General features: G+C 44.5%; 1 protein-coding gene across 4 annotated transcripts in view; it reads right to left on the bottom strand.

Annotated features, from left to right (window-relative positions):
• Lsm14a (LSM14A mRNA processing body assembly factor) overlaps window positions 1-12669 on the bottom strand; it is a 40244-nt gene extending 27575 nt beyond the window's left edge. For all 4 annotated transcript variants that reach the window (XM_069998574.1, XM_069998575.1, XM_069998576.1 and 1 more), the window contains exon 1: window positions 12345-12669. In XM_069998574.1, the coding sequence (XP_069854675.1) occupies window positions 12345-12465 (121 nt within the window). In that variant the 5' untranslated portion in view covers window positions 12466-12669. The remainder of the gene's footprint in view (window positions 1-12344) is intronic.
• Between the last annotated feature and the right edge of the window lie 2672 nt (window positions 12670-15341).

Genomic DNA, 15341 nt, shown 5'->3' with positions numbered 1-15341 from the left:
CAGGCCCAATGTTTGAACTCAAGGTCTGAACTCAAAGTGCTTGCTAGGCAGGCACTTTACTTCCTATGTCCCTAGTCCTTTTTTGTGTGTACGCTGTTTCTAGTGCTTGAACTCAGGGCCTGGACACTGCCCCTGAGCTTTTTATGCTCGACAAGCACTCTAGTACTTAGAGCACAGATCCACTTCCAACTATTTTGGTAATTAAACAGAGATGAGGGGCTGGGAATATGGCTTAGTGGTAGAGTTCTTGCCTAGCATGAGCATGCATAAAGCCCTGGGTTCAATTCCTCAGTACCACATAAACAGAAAAAGCCAGAAATGGCACTGTGGCTCAAGTGGTAGAGTGCTAGCCTGAGCAAAAGAAGCCCAGGGGCAGTGCCCAGGCCCTGAGTTCAAGTCCCAGGACTGGCAACAACAACAACAAAAAAGGAAATAAACAGAGATTTATCTCATGGACTTCTCTGCTTGGGCTGGCTTCCAGCCATGATCCTCAGCTAGAAGAGAGTTCAAGATTAGGGATGTGGCTCAAGTGGTAAAGTACCTGCCTACCAAGCATGAAACCTTGACTTTAAACCTTACTACCACTACAAGTGGACCTGTGACTTAAATGGTAAAGCACTTGTCTTGAGTAAAAAAGCTCAGGGGCAGTGCCCGTGCCCTGAGTTCAAACCCCAGGACCAGCACTAAATCAATCAATCAATACAATTAAAGTTAAACTATCTGTAGTTACTACTGTTAGCAATGTGACAAGAGTTAAATCAAACTTTTTTTTTGTCAGTTATAGGGCTTGAACTCTGGGCCTGGGTACTGGTCCCTTAGCTATTTTGCTCAAGGCAAGTGCTCTACTACTTGAGCCACAGCACCACTTCCATTTTCTGGTGGTTAACTGGAGAGTCTCAAGGACTTTCCTGCCCAGGCTGGCTTTGAACCACGATCCTCAGATCTGTCTCCTGAGTAGCTAGGATTATAGGCATGAGCCAACTGGGCCCAGCAACTCTTGCTATTTTAAATCTCTTTCCCATCCTGTGGTGGTACTGGAGACTGAACCTATAGCCTTGGAGTATGCTAGGCAAGTTCTCTACTGCCTAAGTCCAGCCCTTAGCCCTACTGTTTGTATTTGTTTTTGACAGGGTCTCAAGGGGCAGGCCTCACCTGAGACTCTTCTGCCTCCACCTCCAGAGTAGCTCTAAGATTACAGGCAGGCGCCACCACTGAGCTTGGTTACAGGTAAGATTTCTTTACCTTTATGTCTTTCCTTCTACGATTATTTTCTCCCGAATTGCACTGTTCTCTCTACGGATACACAAAGTCATGTCTCATCTTACCACTAGAAAATGAACAGATACTTTTTGGCACTTGACTACAGACTGTCAGAATTACCAAGTATTCTAGCAACAAAAAACGGTTTCCAAGGCTACGAGTTCTGGCGACTCCACTAAATAGGACAACTAAAAGAATCAGGCTGGAAGATCCCTGGTGTTTCTAGGTAGTGATTTTGCGATTGCTGGGTTTAGATTTCCAAATCATGCAAAAAATAAATTAGCCCATAGGTATTCCACTCAAAATATGAAGCTGTTAAGTCTTTCCACTGGGGCCATGGTTTATGGCTCAATTAACAATCAAGTAGTGGATAAACTACAGCAGTGACCAAGACTTGGCAGATTACAAAACAAATAATCTGCTAACAACCTGCCATATTTACATTTTTACCCATCCCTGATTTTTTTTTTTTTGGTCAAACATGGGGCTTGAACTTAGGACCTGGGCACTGTCCTTGAGCTTTTCCGTTCAAGGCTAATGCTCTACCACTTTAAACCACTTCTGGTTTTCTTATGGTTAAATGGTGCTAAGAGTCTTTCTTGCCTGGGCCTAGCTTTGAACCTTGATCCTCAGATCTCAGCTTCCCGAGTAGCTAAGATTACAAGCGTGAGCTACAAGTGCCTGGCCCCATTTGTCATAAACAACTGATTTATATAATCATTTTTCCCACTGCTGCAGCCCCCTGGTTTCCATGAGTTCTTATCCTGACACACACACGCACACGCACACGCACACACACACACACACACACAAAATCAGTTTCATTTTAAATAACAATCTGGGTCATTTTAGCCTCATGGTTTAGCCACTGTGTTCATTTGCAGGTCCAGTGCAGAAACTATACCTGCATCTGCCACTGATTCTTCACTTAAACTTTATATGAAAATTATAAATTGAGCTGGGCACTGGTGGCTCACACCTGTAGTCCTAGCTACTCAGGAGGCTAAGATCTAAGGATCAAAGCCAGCCCAGGTAGGACTCTTATCTCTAATAAACCACTCAGAAAACCAGAAATGGTGCTGTGATAGAGCACTAGCCTTTAGCTGAAGAGCTGAGGGACAGCACCTGGCCCAGAGTTTAAACCCCATAACCGACAAAAAAAAAAAATGAAAGAAAGAAAGAAAGAAAGAAAGGAAGAAAGAAAGAAAGAAAGAAAGAAAGAAAGAAAGAAAGAAAGAAAGAAAGAAAGAAAGAAAGAAAGAAAAGAAAAGAAAGAAAAGAAAAGAAAATGATAATTGAGCTTGAGTCCTAAGGCAAGTTTATCTCCTCAATGTCAATTAGGTCAGAAAAATTCATTCTCTGGCCAGGTGTCTGTTGTTCACGCTTGCCATCCTAGCTACTCAGGAGGCTGAGATTCTGAGGATCACAGTTCAAAGCCAGCCTTGAATTCTGGGCTTGGGTGCTATCCCTCAGCTCTTCAGCTCAAGGCCAGAGCTGTACCGCTTGAGCCACAGGGCCACTTCCAGTTTTCTGGTGGTTTATTGGAGATAAGAGTCTCACAGACTTTCCTGCCCAGGCTGGCTTTGAACCATGATCCTCAGATCTCAGCCTCCTAAGTAGCTAGAATTACAGGTGTGAGCCATCAGCGTCCAGCTCTTCAATATTCTTGTTGTAAGGACCAGACATTTATTTTTTTTTTTATTTTTTTATTTTTTTTTTGGTCGGTAGTGGGACTTGAACTCTGGGCCTGGGCGCTGTCCCTCAGCTCTTCAGCTCAAGGCGAGCGCTCTACCACTTGAGCTACAGCGCCACTTCCGGTTTTCTTGTGGTTTATTGGAGATAGGAGTCTCACAGTCTCTCCTGCCCGGGCTGGCTTTGAACCGTGATCCTCAGATCTCAGCCTCCTAAGTAGCTAGGATTACAGGCGTGAGCCACCAGCGCCCGGCCTCAGACATTTATTTTTAAAGGGGAAAAACAGTTGTGAATCTGAGAAAACATTTTTTGGAGTTATCCCCAAGAGACATCTACAGACTAACAGGCTAAAATGCTAAACTATTTGTATTTTACTAACTCATTAAATAAACATTCATTCATCCCAAAATCTCACTCTGGAAGAGGCAGGTTGAAGGTGGAGACAAATAACAAACACATGCAAATAAGCAAAGAAGATTAAGCATAAAAGGTTGTGCTAGGAATGCACAGCTAACTATAAACTGCTATAGCAGACTGTAAACTGATACAGATGGCTGAAACAAACTGTGGCCCAAATTATTCCTGAACATACTTAACAGATGGACATCAATAAGATTCTTTTTTTTTTTTTTTGTCAGTCGTAGGGCTTGACTCTAGGCTTGGGCGTTGTTCCTGTGCTCTTCAGCTCAAGGTGAGCGCTCTACCGCTTGAGTTACAGCGTCACATCTAGTTTTTTTAGTGGTTTATTGGAGATAAGAGTGTCAGACTTTTCTGCCCAGGCTGGCTTTGAACTGGGATCCTCAGATCTCAGCCTCCTGAGTAGCTAGTATTACAGGCATGAGCCACCAATGCCCGGCTTGTCTTTAAGATTTCTTGACATTTACTTAGGTTCCTCAAACTCACCCAAGCTAGCACCGGTCTGTGAAACCTCCAGTAGACTATGAAGAGAATCAATCAACTATTTAACAGTACCTCTGTGACTATTAGGCTTTTACAGTGTGTGATCACACAATTATTTATCCAAATATGAATATTTTAAGAGGAAAAATGAACGTTAATAATTACACTAAAATAAGCACAAATTACAATAGTTTACCAGGTGAAACCAGGCCCTCTGAGCACCAAATTCCATATATCAAATGTTAACTGACTAAAACTTCAAAAGCAGTTTTCATATAGTTATATTATAAGTAATATCCAAGTTAAAGACTTAAAATTATAATATGGAATAAAGCTCTAAACACTTTGTAACATATACAAAATCAGTTTCAAGTACATTACAGTAATCTAAAAGTGAAAAAAAAACAAAACAAAAAAACAATAGGTTTGAAAAAGTATCCTGTGAGGGGCTGGAAAGGTGGCTCAGTGGTAGAGCACTTGCCTTGCATGCATGAAGCCCTGGGTTCGATTCCTCAGCACCACATAAGCAAAAAGAAAAAAGCCGGAAGTGGTGCTGTGGCTCAAGTGGTAGAGCGCTAGCCTTGAGCTGAAGAGCTGGGTGACAGCGCCCAGGCCCAGAGTTCAGGCCCCACGACCAGACCCCCCCCCCAAAAAAAAGCATCTTGTGATATTGGGTAGAGAAAGACACCAAAAAAAAAAAAAAAGCAACAAAAAAAAAAATTTTAAATAGCACCAGTCCACTTTAAAAAAATGTAAAAGTTAAAAAAAAAAGTAAAGTTCCATAAACATGTCAACATTTAAATTCAGAACTTATGACCATCATAAGAAACCTTAAATGGGAAGATTTGCAATACAGATATCCAATAAAGAATTCACATTCAGGGGCTGGGAAGGTAGCTCAGTGATACAGTGCCTGCCTTGCATGCATGAGGCCCTGGGTTCAATTCCTTAGCACCACATAAGCAGAAAAAGCCAGAAGTGGCGCTGTGGCTCAAGTGGTAGAGCGTAGCCTTGAGCTGAAGAGCTGAGGGACAGCGCCCAGGCCCAGAGTTCAGGCCCCACAACTGACCAAAAAAAAAAAAAAAAAAAGAATTCACATTTAGAATTCTAGGAAAGACATGCATTTCAATTGAAAATTGAGCAATAAATTTCAATATCTCATGAGAGATCCAAAGAGTTAAGACATAAGACCTTTGACTTCATTGGTAGTTAGGGAAAATGAGGATGAAAACCACATTAGACTACATACTTATGTAGAATGACAACTTAGGATCCCAAGCATTATTGTTGGTGGGGAATATAGAACTAGAACTCTTGTGAAAATGGAACTAAAAACTAGTTACAACTATCACAAAAAAATTGCTTCACATTACCCCAAAAAGACAAGGATATGCACATTCCCTATGTTCTTTGCGATTCAATTTCTAAGCATACAATCTCAAGAAAACTAAACATGCACTTAAACACAAATGTTCTTGGCAGTATTATTTGTAACAGCCAAAAACTAAACAATCTATGTAAGTCCAAAACCCCAGAAGGGATGAACTCCTGTTATATTCATGCTGGAGCATTATGTAGCAACAAAAGCCCTAAGTAGAAATGGAAACAAGAGGTTTATTTTTTTCTTTTTGTTGGTTGTGGAGCTAAAACTTGGCCTGGGCGCTGTCCCTGGGCCTCTTTGTGCTCAAGGCTAGTGCTCTACTAATTGAACTACAAAGCACTACTTCTGGTTTTTGTTTTTTAGTTTAGTTTTTTTTTTTTTTTTGGGTCCGGTCGTGGGGCCTGAACTTGGCCTGGGCGCTGTTCCTTAGCTCTTCAGCTCAAGGCTAGCGCTCTACCACTTGAGCCACAGTGCCACTTCTGGCTTTTTTTCCCTGCTTATGTGGTGCTGAGGAATCGAACCCAGGGCCTCATGCATGCAAGGCAAGCGCTCTACCACTGAGCCACCTTCCCAGCCCCTACTTCTGGTTTTTGAATGGTTAATTGGAGATAAGTCTCATGGACTTTCCTGCCTGGGCTAGCTTCGAACTTCCATCTTCAGATCTCAAACTCCTAAGTACCTAGGATTGGGAATGCCACCAATTCACTGCTTTTTTTTTTTTTTTGGTCTTGTTTGTACTTTTAACTGTCTTTGTGAGGAGCAGGGGTGGGGGACCACAGAAATGGAGGTTCAAAGAGTGAACAAATGCAGCAGCAGTACTCACTAGACATTATGTTGAAAATGAACTATACAGCCGGGCGCCGGTGGCTCACGCCTGTAATCCTAGCTACTCAGGAGGCTGAGATCTGAGGATCGCGGTTCAAAGCCAGCCCGGGCAGGAGAGACTGTGAGACTCCTATCTCCAATAAACCACAAGAAAACCGGAAGTGGCGCTGTAGCTCAAGTGGTAGAGCGCTCGCCTTGAGCTGAAGAGCTGAGGGACAGCGCCCAGGCCCAGAGTTCAAGTCCCACTACCGACCAAAAAAAAAAAAAAAAAAAGAAAATGAACTATACAACTTTGGTTGGGGACAGGTGGAAAAAACTGGGAGACAACAAGGGAAGAGGTAACGCTGTCCAAAAAGAAATATACTCTTGGGGCTGGGAATGTCTCTTAATGGTAGAGTGCTTTCCTAGCATGCATGAAGCCCTGGGTTTGATTCCTCAGTACCACATAAACAGAAAAAGCCGAATTCAAGTCCCAGGGCTGGCAAAATAAATAAATAAATAAATAAATACTCTTTACCTGTAACTGTAAATCCTCTGTCCATCACTTTTACACTAATTTTTTTAAGCCTGAAGTAAAATACCATACAAAATTAATTGCATTTATGTAAGATCAAAAATGGCTATAACTAAGCCAGGAGCTGGTGGGTCATGCGTGTAATCCTAGCTACTCAGGAAGATGAGATCTGAGGATTGCGGTTCAAAGCCAGCCAGGGTAGGAAAGTCTGTGAGACTATTATCTCCAATAAACTACTCAGAAAACCAAAGTGGCACTATGGCTCAAGTGGTAGAGCACTGGCCTTGAGCTGAAGAGCTGAGGCACCTAGGCCCAGATTCAAGCCCCACAACCGACAAAAAAAAAAAAAAAAAAAAAAAGAGGCTATAACGATATTATTTAGGGATATGAACTTATATAGTAAACTATAAATGCTTCAAAGCCCTTATATCTAGTTTAGGAAGGTAAAGATTACTATGGCAGGATACAAGGAGGGGGAAGGTTTTGTGTTGCTGCCAACATCTCTCTAAGCCTAGGTGGACATCACAAGGATCTGTTTTCAAATATTCTTTTTATTTTAGGTATCTCTTCAGGATGTACATTACAGTTCATATTTTTCATGGAGGAGAAACTGTCCCCACCAAAGAAACTTAAAAAACAACAACAGTAAGACTAAACGAGGTGTGGTAGTGCATATCTGTAGTCTCAGATCTCTAGAGGCTGAGGTAGGAATATTATAAAATTAGTTCAAGGTTAGCCTGGACTACTGTCTGAATAACACCAACAAAGCAATTCTAAGCCCACCCACCCCCTTTTTTTAAACCAGTCCTGAGGCTTGAACTCTGTCTGGACCCTGTCCCTGAGCTCCTTTTGCTCAGGCTAGCACTCTACTTGAGCCACAGTGCCACTTCCAGCTTTTTCTGTGACTTAATTGGAGATAGAGTCTCACAGACTTTCCTACCTGGGCTGGCTTCCAACCCTGATCCTCAGATCTGTCTCTTGAGTAGCTAGGATTATAGGTATGAGCTACCAACCAACAGCACTGGGCTTCTGTGACTATTTTAAAAGGTATATTGAGAAAAAAAAAATCAGGAGGATAGGGGGCCTGGGAATGTGGCTTAATGGTAGAGTGCTTGACTAGCATGCATGAAACCCTGGGTTCGATTCCTTAGTACCACATACACAGAAAAAACCAGAAGTGGTGCTGTGGCTCAAGTGGTAGAGTGCCAGCTTTGAGTAAAAGAAGCTCAGGGACAGTGTGTAGGCTCTGAGTTCAAGCCCCAGGACTGGCAAAAATAGAAAAAAAAATTTTTTTTTTTGAAGGAAGGCCTCTCTATGTAGCCCAGGCTGATACTGAACTTAAGACCTACCTGCATCAGATAACTGTTGCTATTGCTGGTTTTGTTGTGTTTTTTTTGGTGCCAGCCCTGGGAAGAAAACTCAAGAGCCTGAGTGCTGTCCCCAAGCTTATTTACTCAATGCTAAGCACTTTACCACTTGAGCCACATTTCCACTTCTGGCTTGGAACCTGGATCCTCAGATCTCAGCCTCTTGAGTAATTTAGGATTACAAGCAAAGTCAGGAGCACCTGGCCAGATTAACTCTTAATCCAAAATTTGGAGAGTAAGAGAAGGGCAGGATGTAGTATAGCACTTGTCCAGCAATGTGCATGACCCTGGCTTAGACCTCCAGCACAAGAAAATAAAATAAGTACAAAATAAAAAGTACTCCAGTTGGGCGCTAGTGACTCATGCCTGTAATCCTAGCTGCTCAGGAGGCTAAGATCTGAGAATGGCAGTTGAAAGACAGCCCAGGCAGGAAAAGCCTATGAGACTCTTATTTCCAATAAACCACTAGAAAACTAGAAGTGGTGCTGTGGCTCAAGCAGTAGAGCACTAGCCTTGAGCTGAAGAACACAAGGACAGTGCCCAAGCCCTGAGTTCAAGCCCCACAACCAACCAAAAAAAAAAAGTACTCCATCACAGGAGGTCATAAAGCTTAAGAAGCTTGGGGGGCTGGGAAGGTGGCTCAGTGGTAGAGCGCTTGCCTTGCATGCTTGAAGCTCTGGGTTCAATTCCTCAGCACCACATAAGCAGAAAAAGCTGGAAGTGGCGCTGTGGCTCAAGTGGTAGAGTGCTAGCCTTGAGCTGAAGAGCTGAGGGACAGTGCCCAGGCCCAGAGTTCAACTGTGGGGGAAGGGAGGGAGGAGGAGTAAGTTTGAGGATAACAAACTATATTTGCAAGAACTTGTCTCAAATAAGTAAGTATATAAAGAAAACACAAAGAGCAACCTATTTTACAGTATTCTAAATTCCGTAAATAAATTTTAAACTTTCATTTTTTAAATTATCACTCCATCTAAGATTTGAGATGGAATTTTCAGGTATCCAATTATTTGACAAATCATGTAAATTCTAAAAACTTAGAACTCCTCAGTTCTAATTTTGAAAACTTTAAGTGTCCAGTATTGTGTGGCCAGTTAGAAAAAGGCACATAAGGATATAGCAATTAAATAGCAATGTAATAAATACAAGTAAATGACTAAACATTTTGATATCATGAATTTAATTATAAAATAATAAAATATTGGTTCCAGAAGTGAAAAGAGTTTTTTAAATTTTTTATGCTGGGCATAATGGTATACACCTATAATCCAGCACTTGGGAGGCTTAGGCACTAAAACTTATGAGTTTGAGGCCAGCCTGGGCTAGCTAGCAAGATCCTATCTCAAATACAACAAAAAATGACACATTAAAATACACGCTTTAAAAAAAAAAAGAAACAATGCTTTTAAAGAACCTTAAAAATACATGCTTCTTTGTTGTTGTCAAGAATAAAAATAGCTGGCACTGGTAGCTCACACCAGAAGACTGAGATCTGAGAATGGCAGTTCAAAACCAGCCTGGACAGGAAAATTCACGAGATTTTTTTTTTTGGGGGGGGGGTCCGGTTGTGGGGCCTAAACTCTGGGCCTGGGCGCTGTCCCTCAGCTCTTCAGCTCAAGGCTAGGGCTCTACCACTTGAGCCACAGCGCCAAGGCTTTTTTCTTTTTGCTTATGTAGTGCTTAGGAATTGAACCCAGGGTTTCATGCATGCTAGGCAAGCGCTCTACCACTGAGCCACATTCCCAGCCCCTTATTTTCAATTTTTATGTGGCTTTCACCAAGAACTCTACATTTTCCATAATTTCAGTCATAAAACACTATACAGCTAATATTCATCCATGAAGAACTTACTAAAATAATTTCAAAATAAGGGCAAGTATATTCTAAATTATAGCCGGGCACCAGTGGATCATGTCTGTAATCCTAGCTACTCTGGAGGCTGAGATCTGAGGATCATGGTTTGAAGCCAGCCCAATCAGGAAAGTCTGTAAGATTTTTTATCTCCAATAGACTACTCAGAAAAAGCCAGAAGTGGTGCTGTCTTAAGTGGTAGAGAGCTAGTCTTGAGCACAAAAAGGCTCAGAACAGTGCCCAGGCCCTGAGTTCAAGCTCCAGGATTAGCAAAAATAGCTACAGGTAGAACGTGGCATCCCAAAGTACAGTGGTGTCTAGGGTTAAACAACGTGATCCTGTCTGAAAGAGAGATGATGAAAAAGTAACCTACAGGGGTTTTGACAGGGAGCATACAAGATGTTTCACAACGCCGGGCGCTGGTGGCTCACGCCTGTAATCCTAGCTACTCAGGAGGCTAAGATATGAGGATAGCGGTTCAAAGCCAGCCCGAGCAGGAGAGACCGTGAGACTCCTATCTCCAATAAACCACCAGAAAACCGGAAGTGGCGCTGTAGCTCAAGTGGTAGAGCGCTCACTTTGAGCTGAAGAGCTGAGGGACAGCGCCCAGGCCCAGAGTTCAAGCCCCATGGCCGACAAAAAAAAAAAAAAAAGATGTTTCACAAGGGGGAAAAAAAAAGAGGAAGTTTAGGGTATTCTTTGGTTTTCCAGACTACTTTCTTGCACAGAGCCTCAGAGCACCCAGCTTCAGCTTCATATAGTTCTTTTAAAAACAGACTAGATAGTTTTTAAATGTGTATAGTCAGTGGGACTGAGGTGGCTCAAGCCTGTAATCTTAGCTAATTAGAAGGCTGATACTGAGGATCTAAGTTCAAAACCAATCCATGCACTCTTAGCTCCAATAGCCAACAAAAAACAGGAAGTGGAGCTGTGGCTAGTCTTGAGTGGAAAAAGCTAAGGGACAGCACCCACACCCTAAGTTAAAGCCCTAATACACAAAAGTGTATAGTCAATTTTCAGACTTGTGCAATCATCACTACAATTTAATTGTGCTCTACTCTTTAGTTGGGGACCTGTTTGTTTCATTTTGTGTGCCATGCTGAAAACCCAGGCAAGCCAAGTAAGCACTTCACCACTGGGCCCCACCCAGAACCCACATACTGTATAGGTCTACTTTTTAAGAAAAACTTACCTACCCAGGAATAAGACCTGTCTCAACACTGGTGCTATTAAGACTATCTACCTTTTAGTACATCACTAATCTTGTTTTGTACTGTGAAAAGGCTATTCTTTTCAGCATAATTTACAAACTTGAGATTCAGAAGAATTTCTTCCTACCCCTGAACCTCTGTCAGTATCACACCAGGCCCTTCATAATTAACTCTTAACAGATGTGCTGAGAAAATTACCCGGGCTATCCTTGCTTCCTCCTCCTAAAGATTACAAACTTGTGAGAGTTGCTTTAATATCAAGAGCTGAAGTTTATTTTTCTTTCCGGTTTCCTGGCAGAGCATAAAGCCCAGCATGTGTGAACGGAAAATAAAACCCAATAACAGATTGTACCCTTGGCTAAACAATGGGTTAGGAACACCTTCCTCATTACAGAACTACCTTAAAAAAAAAAAATTCCCCAGGGATTATCTACCCGGGGGTTTCGATCAAACACCCACAAACTCCTAGGGACGAAGTCCTGGACCAAACTTGAACTCTACTTCCTAGTGGGGAGCCACCCCCCCCCTCCCAAACAGAGTCTTAGCAAGCATTTTGAATGTGAGTCCCTGAAGAGACGCTTGCACAAGGCAGGTGGTGAAGATTTCCGATTGCACAGGTTGAATTTATCCACTAGAACAAACAGACCAAGTAGGATGTGAACTGCTTCCAGGGGTCCGGAGTGGCATCTCCAGATCACCGGAGTCCGCAGAGCAAACCCAAAAAAGTTTGTAAGCACATTACTTAAAAGTGTGCAGTTGAGAAACATCGCGACAAATTGAAATTACGAACAGAGAGGTAATGGGGGAAGAACGGGAGTGAGGGGAAAAAAAATATATGCGGATGCTAATCTACAAAGCAGCACGGAAAAAAACTCAAAAGGAGGCGGAAAAATTCTTCTGAATACTCGGGCTTTGTCTGGTGGTTAAGACGACAAGAATTACGGAATTTAGGACTTGGAACACAACGAATTGTCAGGATTCTCTAGCCCAGTTCTCAGGACTTCAGGGCCGCCCCGCCCGCCTTGCTGTGTACACTGGGGGCCCCGTAGTTCCCCGGATTTAATAAGGCGCGGAGGGCGGAGAAGTCGAGCACCTCGTAGGAGGCGGCCCGCGGCCCGGAGCCTCGCCCGAAAACGACGGAGGATGGAGGCCGCGGGGCCGAGAGAGAGCCAGGCGCAGCCCCAAGCGGACGCCCAGCCCAACCCCGAAGGCCAGGCCAAGGCCAGGCCCGGCCAGGCCCGGCCCAGCCCGGTCCGGTCCGGTCCCCAGGCCCGCAGGCCCGGCCCAACCCGGCCCGCCCCCCCCCCCCCGAGGCCCTAGCCCGGGGAGGCTCGGGCCCGGCGTACCTTTGGCGAGGGCTACAGTGGAGTTCTCGGTATCGATGGTGTAGAGGATGCCCTCGTAGCGGATCTCCGCCTTGGAGATGAGGCTGATCTTGCTACCGATATAAGGAGTGCCCCCGCTCATGGCGCCCGCCGCCGCCGCCGCCGCCTTCCCGCCGCCGCCTCCGCTCCGGGCTGCTCGTAGAGAGGCAGATCCCACGCTGCTACGGCCGCCCCCCCTCACACGACTCCTAGCTCGCTCGCTGGCTCGCTCCTCCGCTCGCTCCCGTCGGCGCCTCACAGCAGTCGCCTCAGACTCAACATGGCGGCAGGGCCGGCTCCGCTACCTTCCTCCCGCCCCCCCCCCGCCCTCCCCGGCCTCCCGCCCTCTAAACCGCGGCGCGGCTGGAAGCAGCAGCAGCAGCAGCAGCAGCAGCAGCAGCGGCGGCGGCGGCGGCGGCAGCGGCGGCGGCGGCAGCGACGGCGGCGCGGAGCATGCTGGGAGGGCGAGGCCTACCGCGGTTCTCGCGAGATTTCCCACCCTTCTCCCACACACACCTCGTACTCAGCCCTCGCAGCCCGGCGTCGCTCCTGACTCTTTCAGGAGACCTGAATGGCGCTGGAGCGGCGGCGGCTGCGGACGAAGACTGAACTGTTGTATGGTACGGACACACAGCCTCGCGACTGCGGAAGCGTCCGCCTCCTCCCCTCCTTTTTTTTTCTTTTCTTTGCGGTTATTGTTTGGGCCGATCCTGGGACTCGAACTCCAGGCCTTGGAGCTCTCCCTTCACTTTTTCACCACTTTGAGCCCCAGCTCCACTTCCGGCTTTTTGTTTTGCTCCTTAATGAGAGATGTAGAGTCTTCTGGGCTTGACTGCCTGGGTCGGCTTGGAACTGTGATCTTCAGATCTCAGTTCTCCAAGTCCTGCTATGCCTGGCATCTATCTGCCTCCTGAGCACTGGGGCTATTGCAGGCCTGCACTACACCCTACTAGAGACTGTTACGTTTCTTGTTACTTTTTTCCCCCCAATTCTGTACCAGTCACTCCCTTTATTTTATTTTTTGATCGGTCATGGGGCTTGAACTCTAGGCCTGGGCGCTGTAACCTCAGCTCTTCAACTCAAGGGTAGCGCTCTACCACTTGGTTCCAGCTTTTTCCGTTTATGTGTTGCTGAGGAATTGAACCCAGGGCCTCTACCGCTGAGCCACCTTTCCAGCCTCTCATTCCCTTTCTTCACACAGAACTTAACACACTGTATTCCAGTTATCTGCTCAAATGTCAACCCAGAGATGAAGTCCCTTGACTATTCTGTTTTTATTTTCATTTTTTGGTCAGTCATGGGGCCTGAATTCTAGGCCTGGGCACTCTCCCTCAGTTCTTCAGCTCAAGGCTAGCGCTCTACCACTTGAGCCACAGTGTCATTTCTGACTTTTTCTGCTTTTGTGTTGTTGAGGAGTCGAACCCAGGGCCTCACTCATGAGAGGTGAGCACTCTACCACTGAGCCACCTTCCTAGCCCCCCTTAACTATTCTGTTTAAAATAATAACCACTTGTTGCAGAACTGGTGCCAGAGGAAGGAAGCCTTCACCTAGGCTTGTGTATGGAGTTTGTGATGTAATCACACAGACGCAATTCATGCTGGTGCTCTGCCACTTGAGCCACAGCTCTACCACTTTTTGCTAATTAATCAGCAAGTAGGTTCACAACTGTGGTTCTCCAGCACCCAGCTTCTTTCTATCACTCTTGCTGTTTTATCAGTTGGGCCTAGAGATTTCAAAACTGGTCCTCATTATGTTTGGGTTGTTATGACATATAGATACTTGACCATCCCTTCAAGCAAAGGATGGTCTTACCGGGTTCTCTCTTAGAGATAAACTGATCGCTTTGCATGTAAACACTTTGTGTTCCCCAGGAGTCATTCTCCCAAGTGTTTTCTTCCAGGCTAAGTATCTTTAAGATATCCTAGTTCTTCCCCTCCCACTCCCTTATCATAATCATTAGGACAGAGGACAAAGTCAACGCAGCTCCTTTTCCCTTTCTTGTTTTTTTTTTTTTTTTTTTTTTTTTTTTAACTCAGTGTTGTAATTGATTGAAGAGTTTAAGGGTTAGACACAGAAAATAAAGCTATTCAGAAACACAGTGCTTGTCTCTGACTTTCTGGCTGCTGTTTCTTGTACCTCATTTTCACTGATGGGTCCTATTTTAACATAATTGGAAAATAACTAATGCAGCTGGGTGTCAGTGGCTCATGATTGTAATCCTAGTTACACAGGAGGCTGAGATCTGGGTATTGCATAGTTAAAAGCCAGCCTGGGTAGAAAAGTTCATAAAACTCTTACCTCCAATCATCCATCAGAAAATCAGAAGTGGAGTTGTGGCTCAAACTGGTAGAGCAATCATACTGCCAAAAGTAATATGCAGTCCCCATCAAGATCCCAATGACGTTCTTTACTGAGATAGAGAAAACAATCCAGAAATTCATACGGAACAACTAAAGACCTAGAAGAGCCAAAGCGATTTTAGGCCAAAAAAAACAATGCAGGTGGTACCCCGGTACCAGACTTCAAACTCTACTCAGAGCTGTAATAACAGATCAGATTGGTATTGGCACAAAAACAGGCCTGAAGTTCAATGGAACAGATTAGAAGACCCAGAAGTAAAACTAATTGTCATCTAATGTTTGACAACGGAGCCAAAGACTACAGCAGAAAAATCATAGCCTCTTCAACAATTGGTGTTGGGAAAACTGGGCAGCCACATGCAGAAAATTAAAAGTGCATACTTGATTGTTACTAGGCATTAATATTAATTCAAAATGGATCAAAGACCTCAACATCAGACCCAAAACACTGAAACTACTGTGAGAGACAGTAGGAGACATTAGGACTTCTAGGTACCGGAAGAAACTTCCTGAATAGAGTCCCAGGGCACAACAAATAGGAAAGAGACTCGACGAATGGGACTACATTAAAATAAAAAGTTTCTGGAAGTGGCGCTGTAGCTCAAGTGGTAGAGTGCT

This window comes from Dipodomys merriami, unplaced genomic scaffold (assembly GCF_024711535.1).
Source record: "Dipodomys merriami isolate MVZ:Mamm:240054 unplaced genomic scaffold, mDipMer1.0.p SCAF_52, whole genome shotgun sequence".
In the NCBI taxonomy this organism is placed as follows: domain Eukaryota; kingdom Metazoa; phylum Chordata; class Mammalia; order Rodentia; family Heteromyidae; genus Dipodomys; species Dipodomys merriami.
Note: the sequence above shows the minus strand (reverse complement) of the source record. Positions and strands in the feature narration are given on the sequence as shown.